Below are 13202 nucleotides of genomic sequence, written 5' to 3'. Positions count from 1 at the left end.
CGTCTACTGGCTTGTATCCAAGGATGTTGTGGAAAGAATTTATATCAGTGTTATAGCATAAGAGCATTATGGAATAATTATGACTGCATATTTTTTTATAAGTTTCTTTTCCTGATTAATCCATTTCTTCATTTTTTCTCCTTTGTTGATTGTAGGATACAATGGAAATTCACACACTTGATCTTTTTGAACTTGAAATATTTTCTAGAATATTGCTCTGAGAAATGTTATGAGAGGTTAGTCTTATTACAGTTAAAAAAATTGGCAGTCTTTGAAAAAATATTGTGTTGTTTTTTATAGCATAATTTTCTCTTTTAATGTAAACTATTTACATGTTATTACAGACAGTATTATAACAAATAAGAGTATTTACACTTAGGCACAATCATGAATGATCTTATAGGTATTTAGAATTAGCTGAAAACATGAGTTTCTCCTAGACTACAAACATTTTTAAAGGAAAAAAATAATTCCTTCTTTTGGGGTTTTCACCGTTGAAACACAAATAGTGGATGAGAATTTGGCTAATAGGCTGTAAAAAATTAGACCAGACCAGACCTTATAGCCTTGTTTAATTATTGAAAATTGATGTAGAGGTCTTGAGGCTATTCAATACTTGGAATACTTATCCCTTTGGTTTAGGCCAGATATATGTAGTAGGCTATAGGAGTAGGCTATAGGTAGTAGGCTATATGCATCTAAGATTATCCTTTTGTATGCCCCAAAGTGAATCATTTAACAGAATTTGAAAGCTCCAAATGTTGTTTTGTTTTGCTTATCATGACATTGGAGACTGATGCCAGAATTCAGACCTGACCCGTTGTATACATAACTATATTTATAGGTTATGGTTTGTGAAATAACGGTGTGAAAAACTCAAAAGGAATTAATTTCATTTAACTTTTATCACATTTTTCTGAATGAAGTGTGTAATAAGCAATGTATTTATGAAACTCTAGCTTCAGAATTAAATTAAATTTGGTATAAATAGGTTAAAATCAACAAGTTGATATTTCACATTTAGACAGTACTTTCTTCTGTCACTATACAAAAATAAAATCTTCTTTCTAAGTCTTGCCCCTTGGCTAACAGTCTCACTGCGGTTGACACAATTATCACAGTTTGCCTCAGTCCAAGTAGTGATCACATTCCTATCCTTTGGTTTGGTGCTTAAAAATGTTTGTCAACACGAATGCACTGCAGGTGAAAGTTCTCTGCCACTGACATTCGTATAACACCCCACTATGATCAAGAAGAGTGGGTAAAGTTCATTTAATTATCACATTCACTCTTGCATACGAGGCAATTTACTAACATGTGTAAAATCGGCAGTATTGAGTGTACTCTCTCTGGCAAACCTGCTCTCTGCTTCTAATACAGCATTCTTAGTAATACAGATATTTCTTTTTGCTCAATCTTATAAACTCTATCACGATATTTTCCTTGAGAAGGGAATTGGGATGCAGTACATAGGTTGAAATTCAGGCTTTGAGATTCAATGATTAAAATGTCTTGATAGCACCTCAGATGCAGCACTGAACTTTCAACTGCCTGTGATGGAGGTGCAGGATGGGTTGGAATAAATAGTTATTGATGGCATGAGTATTTTAAACATATTACACATTGGTAGATTCTTAATGCGTTGCGGGATGTTGAAGATATCAAGCATGGCTGGAGCCATTAAATGTATGTGCACATTTGTGAATCTGTATCAAACTAGTTTTTACAGAAGAAACTAGAAAGTTATAGTCTGGAATATTATGTGCGTTTGAAGAGGATTAAGGAATACCAGTGTGTCTAGTCTTTTCGGAAAGTTGCCGTTCCCACACTATGGCTTTACACTTTGTCTGCCTGCTTACTTGATACACACAGCAGTAAGTGCAGTAAGAACGAGAGAGAGAGCTTATAGAGAAAGCGGATATTTCCTGGACACTTCAGTGTTTCCTCTTCCGTTCTCATACACCCATGGGTGAGGGCTTCAGGTTGGCTATTGAGCTCATCCTCCTGACTGGAACCCTCTTGTCGTACCCTGGCGGGACATGTACCTCCTTCTTCCTGCCGGTCAGGATCATCTCGATATCCTCCAGGGACCGCCCTTGTGTCTCTGGGACGATGAAGAAGACAAAAACGAGACCAATAGTGACGATGCTGCCGAAAAGCCAGAACACCCCCGCCGTGCCTATAAGCTGGATGAGGTCCTCAAACGTTTTGGTGACTATGAAGGTGCACGTCCAGTTGAAGGCGGTGGCGAGAGATGCAGCGCTTCCTCGGATCTTGGCTGGCAGGACCTCGCCCATCATGAGCCAGGGGATGGGGCCAAAGCCGAGGGAGAAACCGACTACGTAGACAACGAAGGCGAGCAAGGGCAGCCAGGACCAGGAGGCAATTGAGAGGGCTAGGTCGGATTCCTTGAAGAGAGTGGCATTGATGGCGGTGAGGTTGGCCATCAGTTCTGCCTGGGTCATGTTCATGAAGTCCTCGGTCTGTTAGCGAGAAGGGGAAAGGGTAGTTCATTAGACAGAGTCAAGGAAATGCATCGAACAAAAAATCCATGGTCTATTCTCAAGAGAAGGCTTCACTCCCACTTCTCTGGTTCGATTTCCTGACTTATCACTTGTTCATAACTTACGCTAACATCCTGAAAATTTCGTGGTATAAAGAATTTCACTAGCTGCCTGTGTCTTACACCTGTGAAAATTTTACCTCAGAATTTTCTTGGAGGTAAATTGTTTATATTTGTGACAGGTTAATGATAAGGATTTACTTCATATGCATGGTATATTTCAAAATGATAGAGTATTTTTTTCAAGAGAAAGAAGTATTAAAAAATGAAATACTGTCCGTGGGGTGGTAGTGAGCCGTTCTCCTTTTGTGTGGTCACTCAGTAAACCTCAGTACAAAACACGCACAAGTTAATATATGAATGCTTGAACCAGAATGAAGGCGGAAATTCACCATGTTACCTCCCAACTCATATACCAATGGATGTACAGAAAATAGGACCTTTTCTGATTTTTTTCATGCATTCGTAAAGTTCCATTCTGTCAAAACCTTTCATGCTAATGTTTTGGGTGAAGTTTTGATTGTATATACAGTTATGTAGTATAAATAGTACAAATATAGTTACTTCATGTAGGTTAAGGATACATATTCACAGATATTGAACAAAGCCACCATACAGGGGCCTTCAAACAAAAAATGCTAGAAGATAGATTATCATAAAAGATCGTGATGTGAAATCAAGAGGACAAGAGACGCAAGATTGGTCTCTCTTCTTCTGTCATTCTCGTTTCGGTGACATTTTTGCTCCGACTTCATCATCAGGTTATGTCTTTAAAATCCGAAGACGAGAAGGCAAATTGAAGTGAGTGAACGGAAGAGCATCCTTACCAAGTTGGAGGCAGCGAAGGTGGTGTTCCAGTCGATTAAGGCCTCCGTGGGGATGGCGGCGAGGGATTTGGCGTAGAAGAAAGCGCCGAGAGCCACGAGGGAAATGATCATGGCCACTCCAGATACGTTGAGGAGAACCTTCCTCCCAAGACGGTCGATGAGCGTAGTCGCGACAAAGGTGGACATAAAGTTGACCACTCCAACGACGATGGTGCACAAGTTCTCATCCAGCGATGTTCCCGCCTCCCTGAATATGCTGACCTGCATCGAAAGAATAAATAAGTTCCATTAGATTGGAAACGTTGTCTCACGAATCAACAATGTAAATCGCATACCTCGATGACGTTGCTTAGCAGCGAATGTGAGAACAGAGAACAGACTGGTCTTATTATCTTGAAAGTGTTTAATGTCGTAACTGTGACAATATGAATAAAATCAATGGATGACGCTGCTTAGCAGCAAAAAATTGAATCTAGTCAGCAGTCAAAATTGTGGTTTGTCTAATTTCACATAATCACTAGCCTCAATATACCAGATTTTTATAATGCTTATTTTGACAATGAAATCTCATTAAATTCCCGGAAACCCCGAGTCCCCGTTCACGAATAGAGTATATTAGATAACAAGATTAGGGGAGGTTTCGTCAAGTTCCCTGCCACTCACTACATTTGGTCGAATATGCCAACCACATGTTTACCCTGCATGCTATTTGCAGACGGCATACTAAGGCGCCATGGTTAAGCTAAATGAATGGATACACATGTACCCTTACCCCGGGCCCAAACTTCGGTGATATTACGGGAGCCGGTGTGTCAATGTGGCTAGACCCTTGCCCGGCACCTCTACAAATCTGTCAACCTCTGACTCAGCCTGTGACCCTGGTTATCTAGCATTTATTCCCCTTTAACCCGTTAACGCCTAGCGGTACCAAATGGTACCGGCTGGTAGTGCAGTGCTAAACGTAACTTTTTTGTCATTTATCGTAATTTATTAGGATTTTTGAGTGTTTTAAACTGATAAGAATAATTTTAGTAACATTTTTCCGAAAAGTTTGCTATTTTAAAGCCATAATTAACGCATTTAGAGCCGTTTGAAATTTGTGAATTATCAAATAGCCCAGAAAAACGGAATTTTTAGACCAAGCATTTCGACTTTCTTTACATACGCCTTATATACTGTTAATACAAAGGTTTTATTATGAAATTATTAATGTCATAATATGTATATCTCGTATAAAGTATGGTTATTTGATATGAGCCTAATATTTGGGATGTAATGATGCAAAACATTTTGGTGGTACCACAGTTACCACTTATAGCGGTACCGTAAGGCGTAACTATTAAAGTGGTAAAAGAATAAATTTTGCACCTAATGACTCCGAATTTCATTGATATTTAGATACATGATCACCAAAAAAAATCGCAGAAACTTTTTAATTCAGGCGTTACCGGGTTAATTTTCGTGATTCACTCACCGTGTAGAAGATGACGGCGTTGATGCCGCTCATCTGCTGGAAGAACATGAGGCCGACGGAGATGATGAGTGGCCTGGAGTTGCTGGGCGAGAAGAGGTCGAAGAGGGAGGAGACGGACACGGAGGAGCAGCGGGAGTTGCCTCCCTCGGGCTCCAGGACCACCTTCTTGTTCTCGGCGTTCGTCGATTCCATTTCTTCGAATTCGGCAGATACGTCCGTGTCCTTCCCTCGCAGCCACTGCAGGGCATTCCTGGCGTCCTTGGGCCTATCTGTTGGGTGGGAGAAACCAAAATGGTTCAGTCAATCCAGCCAGTAAATGCTTCGAATCGTGGTCTCCTATTTTAACGCGAAAGTATGATTGTTAATTAGGAATGGTCAGTCTGGGAGAGGGTGGGTGGATTTTCGGAAATGGCTACTTTTAATGTTTGTATTATTGAGTTTTGTAACTTAAGAACTCAACTAATATTTAGGTTCGATTGAGATGAAATGTGTTTGCAGCAACTTGTGCTTCTAAAATCTTTCAATTGAGAACCCTCAGTTCCTTTTGTCAACAATTCGGACCTCCTTGATAACTTTCCACTTATTTTGTCATCTCTTAATTTAAATGGAAATATCTAATTATTCTTGTATGGAGTAGTGTGTGGTAGAGGAGATATTTATGCGTCAACCAGAAGCGTATGATAAGAGTGGATGATTGTGTCGTTTGAAGCCGGGCCATTATGGTTTGAATAAATCTCAAAGAGGCTGGAATAAGCGCTTTCGAGGTTACTTGAAGAAACTGTGATTCAATGTGAGTGAAGCAGATCCATGCTTGTATATAGAAGACAACCACCAGAGAAAACTCAATAGCTATGATACATTAGAAGTCATGCAGGCTAGAAAAGCTATCAAGTATCCATGTAGGCACTGCAATATCTGGACCGAATACTGTGCTAATAGCGGTATTCGCCTAGACACCGTGTTGTGTTTGCCGAGTGCTCATGGAGGCTGTTGAGTATCAGCTACAGAAGTTCTTGTCGACTCGTCTGGTACCGTAGTATCCAGTCGAAGATGTGCTTAATTTGATTATTTTTGGTATATAGTTGTGAATTTAAAAATTTCAAAATAGGAGTCGTTGGCGTTTAAATAAAATACCGAGTGTTAATGTAGGTGATGTATGTATTATAGATGCACTTCAATTCAAGCTCATTGAACAGCAACCTACTTTGCAATTTTAAAGAGCCTGAAAAACCGTGGCTGAATATTTACCGAAATCATGAAAATTATTAGGATTTAATCTGTTTATCATTGGGAACCGTATTTGAAACTAATTTCGCTGTCTCGCTTTGGTGAAAAAAATCGTTGATTGAGTTGACCAACACATCAGTGGTGTGCGAGCCAGTGGTGTATGCCGAAGATATGTAGAACAGTGGCACTGATTAGTGATATCTACTCTGTGACAGTGGCGTTACAGGACCCTGTTGCCTCCTAGTCGTGTTCGAAAGTGTAGTTCTAGGGTTATGGGGGATATATTTTCTAGTTGGTATGAGTTGAATGATACTCACTCTTTGAAATGTACCATCTGGGCGTCTCTGGGATGAGCAGCATGCAGATGACGAATGGTACTGGCAGTGCTGCGCCGAACATTGCCAGCTGCGACCAGTCCAGATAAGTTCCGACCACGAAGCACACCAAGATTCCTGAAAAATCGAACATGAAAATAGCATAAGTGGTCAGAAATGAAGATAGTATTGTAAAATCTTCATAGTCGAACACAAGGTTTTAAAAACTCGTGGATTAAATTGCTTTAACTGATATGAATGTTATACTACCCACAAAATGTAGAATCGCCTTAACAAGCATTCAACTGGGAGAATTATTAAGTGTCGCTTCGTAAGTCTGCGCTAGATTTACTCAGTTTTTTTTTAGAATCCTAGCTTTATTAATATTTTTACAATAATCTTTGTAATTCTTCGTTAAAACTTTCGTGGGTTGTCGTCATGGCGATAAAAAAACTTATTTGACTATTTCACCGCATCAATATTTTGGTTGTCCTTAGCGTTTTCCGACCGATGCTGGTCGCTTAATCAAGGGAATTCAAATTGAAAAAGCGACCGACGTCGGTCAGGGAACGTTGGGGCCATCCAAACATTGACGCGGTGAAATAGTCCCGAAAAGTTATTTTATCGCCGATCTTAGCTATAGTTTTACACGGTCAGAGAGACCAAAAATTGACAATTTTTTTTTGTTTTATTTATTAAAAAAATTTTTCTAATGCTTCGCGTTTTACGTCTCAGCGTCTACATCGGGACAAACTGAGGTGAGGTCGTCGTGATGATCATCTCGAGGAGTCAAAACGTGTTGCATTGAAAGAAAAAATTGGGCAGTGCAGAAATGTTCAAAATCATTTTAAGATTCTATTCCACGACATCTTACCCCTACACGGTACAGATAGAATCTCTTCGTTAGGGACGAGAGAAGTTGCCGCTACTCACCTATGTTCCCCAGCGCCGTGGGCAGCAATCCCAGAGTCCCCCGCACTTCTGGTTGTATGGTTTCTCCCAAATATACGGGCAGCGATAAGGATGCAATGCCCACGCAGAAGCCAGCCACGGATCGGCCTCCGAGCACCATGCCTACGTCCGTGGCCATAGCAATGAGCAGCCATGCTGTGAACACGAAAAGACGAGTTAGACATCATATGGTGACACCAAGCATCCCGCTCTCACAATTAGTGTTTTAAAGGTAGTCGACGTGGGCGATTGGCGTTCTTTCACACCCTTTCTAATTTGATTAACTTTTGTTCGTTCCGACTTGGTTATTATGAGCCCACAAGTTCACAACAACTTAACTCAGCGTAACATGACTTATTATAAGCAATAGTAATCAATGATTCTTCCAATCGCAGCACATACCGCGAATCGATCGTTTTTGTAGGACTCGCGATAATTTTCATGTATGTTCAATGAAAAAAACTATATTTCTTACCACGAGTTAATTTCAAGAGAAATTTTAGTTATCCTCAAATATCTGTCCCAAGTCGAGTATCGCCGTTATTAGTTGTTGTAAACCAGCTAACGCTTCCTGTAAGTTTTCATCTCCATAGCTACGCCAATCGTATGCATGCTAAGTTGTTGTGTAAAGGCTTGATTTTAGCACAGTGGTTGATAAAAAATCATTTTGATCATTCAAATCATTTCTTGATAGAAACAAATAACTGACATTGAAGGGGAGCTGTTTAGATGTATTTCATTTTAACTTGATTCTTTTTTTTTTTTTTAGAAATACCATGAGAGACAAGTCAACTTGTATTATAATAGGAGGAATCACATCTTCGTATTCCAAAAACAAGTCCTTTTTCAAAGTTTTTAATGGTACGTGCTATAATTACGGTTAACTTGTTTTTTTAATAAATCTTAATTACATTAAGTTGAAAAGTTGTATGCGATTTTGTGAAAGATAATAATGGGTAAACTTCTTGTTATTTCGTAGTGCTAATTTTTCGTGATAATTTCGATTTATTTGCCAATTTATAATAAAATATTTTGAAGATTATGTTGCGATCCAATAGGAGTTCTATGTAAAAATAAAAAAAACCTGGAAAACATGTTTCTATTTTCGTGAAATCATACACAAGAAATGATGGGGTTTTTGGACACGCTCCCTTCCTGAGCAAATACTTACAGATGACGAAAGGCAAGCCGGTAGCTATGATTGTGTTTCTCCGTCCAAGAGCCTCAATCAATGGACCTCCGATGATGCCTCCAAGAAGAGCAGCCAATGGCATTATTCCTCCAATCCAAGATTGCTGCAAGGATAAGGAAAATTTTGAGGTCATTATCAATTATATAATCATTGATTGCTGTAATTCTCTCATACGACTAAGACCTCGTTTACCAGAATGGCGTGCAATTATCTGCATTCAATGTATAAACTCTTTAAAACCCGCCACTAGGTTTTCACACGCAATCATTTTACGCATTTGCCTCAGGGATGGAATTCCCATCCCTTTTTCCATCATTCGTCTCGTCCCTTTTTGGGTCCCAGAATTCATCGCTTGTACCCAGTTGCGCAGCGAGGGGGGTTTTGGGGGATAAAAACCCCCCCCCCCAGAGCTCAGAGAAATTTTTAATTTTAATCCATTTTACTTAATTGGTTTGATATTAATAATAGAATAGTGTAAGGATTAATAAAATATTCATCGGAAAGCCGTAACACTCACCATTTTGAACCATTTATCTTAAAATTCCACAATTTATTAATCTCGCACCTACCGCTTATCCTGGTGGGTATTCCATACCCCCACACACCCCGCAATCAGTCGCACCTACCCCCCAGCCTTAATTCTTGGCTGCGCCCCTGCTTGTACCAACTTTCAGCCGATCAGAACGCACGGCCGCGAATAGCGAATATTAACGCCTCGTTTGGCTTTTAATGGAATGATAGTTGTAAATACGGAAAGTGAGGGAATAAGCGATGGAAAAAAGGACGGTAGGATTGACCGTGTGATTCAGAAAATGATGGGTCGAGCGATCACTCTTTTCGTCCCTGAAAACCTATTGTTGGGGCTAATCACTCTGAGATACGGAAAAATGGTCGTGTTATTCAGGCTTTAGGATTGTCGAGCAGTGATGGTGATGAGTATTTATTTGCTTACTGGGGATATTGATTGTGTTTCTGTAGGCGTTGCATCAGTCACTTAGAAGGCTCCATCCCAACCGTAAACGCAAGGAAAGCGGAAAACGTTTGTTGTTACTTTAATCCATACCTTTCTCTTTACGCCAGCATGGCTCATATTTTAATTATTTTTTGCGAAAAAATTGCTCTCCATTCGTCGTAAATACGGTTTTTATTGCTGTTGCTTCGAAGTGAAAATTATTTCAGGATAGCGAAGTCGTCCACTGTTTCCCTTTCTTTGTTTCACCCAATTGCAGTTCAGCCTTTATGTTGGGGAAACACTTTTGATTCGTATGATGCAGACCTCACTGCAGACGAAGAGGCGAAATAACCCCTCCCGGGCATACTCAGCTGCGCTAGAGGTGTTTGGGGTGAGGGATGCTGGGAATCTGGAGCGGAGCCAAGAAACCAACCGGTCCGTTGCCATGCGGCGAGCTTGCAGATTCATTGCAGGGGCCACGCCCTCTTTCACCCGAGCACACCCTACCTGGGCGACCAATGGGAAGACGGGGGCCCGCCTCTGTCGTCACCGGCGCGAGATTTTCAACCGGTACATACATCGCTACTACGTCGGGGGATGGGGTGGGTGTATAAGAGAGGAATCCTCAATTTTTTTACAAGTGATCCCCGCCGCTTTCGAGTGAAAAGTGCCTCATTTCGTCATTAAATCACTGCCTCGGGGACTATCGGCGCGGCGGTGTCGTTAGGTACGGCGTGTTTTTTTTGCGCCGTTGATGAAAAGTGGCGACCAAATCGCCGAGTGGAAACCTAAGTTTTTGGTTTCGTGGACTACGTTTATGGCCTTTAATTTTCTCTCGTTATACTCGTTTGTAAATGCCCATGATGATGGGTACACCCCCGGACTGATCACCAAACTTGGAGACATCATTATTGTCATTAATTCGGAGATGCGACGATGTTCTGTTAAATAATTATATCCTTGAAGTTTGGGCAGTGGTTTTTCTCTTAGCTATCCGACCAAAGATTGTAAAATCAAACTAATAGCGTTGGTAGGCGAGGCAGCAGTGTCAACGTGATAATTTGTTTCTAGTCCCACCGCAATTTTTTTTTACTTAATGGACAGGATGCTGGAAATGATTTTCGCTCCGTGCTCCACTTCCTCAGCCGTTTACAGAAAACATTTGAAGGCTGGGCTATGTCAACACATCCCGTTTTAATTTTTTTCTCCCGATTTTGGAAAAGAAATCTTTACAGTATCCATGGAGATAATCTTGATGCTGACCCAAATCATTCAATGACGCTTTTTGCCTGAATTTACTTGAGTTTTGATGTAGTAAAATGCGTGTTCTGATTTGGAATTCTTTTTCATCTTGCTTTATTGGCAATGGTATGTATTTTTTTTTGCTTTCGTTAAAGTTTTGATTTGAATCTGTTTTCAAAGTTTGCTCGATTCCTATAAGTTTGAAATTTGTCCTCAATTACATATTCAGAGAAAAGGTTAATCGATTTGAAAGAAAAAAAAATCTGATAGCCAACTGTTCAGGGAGGACCCTTCACAAATTTTACAATTAGTGTATTGGAGACTGATCGATTATAGAGCGAGGTTTTCCTGATTAGGACATAAATTGATACTTCCAGGTTACCTTCGTAATTTCAAGATGGTGTTCTAGGTAGTAATTATTCTTAGAAATTTCTAATTTATGCGCATGTACAGTTCGAGTCCATTTTTATGTTGCAAGCATTGTCACGCGATGTATATCTATGCTATTTTTTATGCTACTTCTAATTCTTCGAATATTTAGAAATTATTTTAACGCTGCTTCTTAGCTAATTGGAAAGTCTATTTGACGGCTGGTACGCACGTGCAAAAATATATATTTTCATCACGAATCGAAAGGGAATGCTAATATTTTTTGCATAACATTCTTAAGAAAACTTCGCGATGCATTAAACGTCCAGCCCAGCTGGTTTTATTGACACAATGCTTTGTATGTGACGTATCTCGTCACGCTCTCGCCTCGAGGTGTATTTTCTACTTATAACTTCAGGCTTCACTCATATGCATATTATGTTAATTGATTTGATTTTCGAGACGGATGACTTGCTCTATTCTTGAAATCGTAGACATTCCAAGCTCGTCGGAAAAAAATTAAAACATAATGACCAGGCGCAAAATTGATGAAATGTATCTTTGAAAAAACAGATAGGTACTGATTCGTTGAGTGAATTACTTTTGTTGCCAATTAATGAGTGTCTGATGCGGTTTTTCTCTGTCTCGACGCCTTTGTCGCCTACTTCTACGTACGATCTAGCAACAATATCCGGGAAGTTAGGAATGTTTAAGATTTTTTTTCTAATCTTCTTTCACTCTCCCGAATTCGCGGCCGTCCTTAAAACGCCGCGGGCGGTGCCAGTCAGTCATTATCTACTTCGCAAAAAATTCTAAAAATTGGTAATTAAAAAAATAAATCTTGGCCCGATTTCCGCGAGGGAATGCAATAATTATGGAAGGTCCGCGTGCAGGTGTTGAGAGGGACTGTGTGTTGTGGTAGGTATCCCTCGAGGCTACTAAAGAGTCGGCATTTGTTTTTTTATTTAAACCGAATTGGGGACGGGAAGTTGACATGCCCACAAAAATACTTCAAATATGTACTAATTCTACGTTTTCGAGTTTCGCTACTAAAATTAACTCAAATGGCTTTTTCCTATAGTATGAGAAAAAAAAAATTGTCAGTGTCACCAGTTGAATTTTTTGCATGGCGAAACTTACTTCCAACTATTCAGCCTACCTATGAAGCATGGCAGCTGCCAACATGGGAAACATGATATCCTTCTAGGCTCTTCTAGCCTGACAAATGCGAACTCTGGGATTAAATGCGAACGAGACATTTCAGTGGTACGCCTCTCCTTTTGAGTTCAATTCATAAGATAACATAGCTATGTAAACAACATTGAAACACTGTTTGCATTCCAGTGGCAATCGATCAAATCTATTGCGTGAAAAAATATAGTGAAAATAATTTAGAAATATGAATGTATGAATAGCATTGAAACGTTGTTTGCATTGCAGCGCCAGTCAATCTAATATATTGCGAGAAAAAAATATGGTGACAATAAGTTAGGAAAATAAATAAATCTCGGTCCGATTTCCGCGAGGGAGCGCGGTAATTATAGAAGGTCCGCTTGCCGAGGAACTGTTTGTAGTGATAGGTATATATCCCTCGAGGCCAGGGAGTGGCCGGCAATGTATTTTTTATATTTCTTGAGTGGGAGTGGCAGGTTATATCGGGAGTTTCGGTGTGAGGGTGGTGTGAGGGATTGGTGTAATGGGGGGGTGGGGAGGATGAGGGTGGCTCCCGTCGGGCGACCGTACCCTCAACCGGTCCCCCCTTTCACACCCCCACCCCCTGATTTCATCCCATGGTCATCCACATCCCATTCCATCACTAGCGTTTGTTCCTCCGCGGCCGCGGCGAATTTCCACGAAAGGAACTTGTGCATCCCATCCCACTGCGATGTCATTCCCTGAAAACCTCCCCTCCCCTTTTCCACCTCCCTTTCCTTTTGGCAGACGCAGATTAACCCGCCACCCCCTCCCCCTTTATGTTTCCTCTTAAGGTTCACTACCCCCTTCCTTCACCTTCTCGGAATTTTCAAACCGAGGTTGTAAACTTGAAATGTTTTTTGTACTCAGCTATGTTGTCTTATTAGGTGTTTCTCG

At 40.4% G+C, this 13202-nt stretch overlaps 1 protein-coding gene across 3 annotated transcripts in view; it reads right to left on the bottom strand.

Moving 5' to 3' along the window:
* Positions 1 to 290: 290 nt before the first annotated feature.
* Positions 291 to 13202, bottom strand: part of LOC124154543 (facilitated trehalose transporter Tret1-like) — a 146818-nt gene continuing 133906 nt past the window's right edge. For all 3 annotated transcript variants that reach the window (XM_046528345.1, XM_046528346.1, XM_046528347.1), the window contains 6 exons: positions 8528 to 8651; positions 7339 to 7512; positions 6409 to 6543; positions 4865 to 5133; positions 3391 to 3651; positions 291 to 2483 (listed from right to left, as the gene is read on the bottom strand). In XM_046528345.1, the coding sequence (XP_046384301.1) occupies positions 1956 to 2483; positions 3391 to 3651; positions 4865 to 5133; positions 6409 to 6543; positions 7339 to 7512; positions 8528 to 8651 (1491 nt within the window). In that variant the 3' untranslated portion in view covers positions 291 to 1955. The remainder of the gene's footprint in view (positions 2484 to 3390; positions 3652 to 4864; positions 5134 to 6408; positions 6544 to 7338; positions 7513 to 8527; positions 8652 to 13202) is intronic.

Source organism: Ischnura elegans, chromosome 2 (assembly GCF_921293095.1).
Source record: "Ischnura elegans chromosome 2, ioIscEleg1.1, whole genome shotgun sequence".
Taxonomy (NCBI): domain Eukaryota; kingdom Metazoa; phylum Arthropoda; class Insecta; order Odonata; family Coenagrionidae; genus Ischnura; species Ischnura elegans.
Note: the sequence above shows the minus strand (reverse complement) of the source record. Positions and strands in the feature narration are given on the sequence as shown.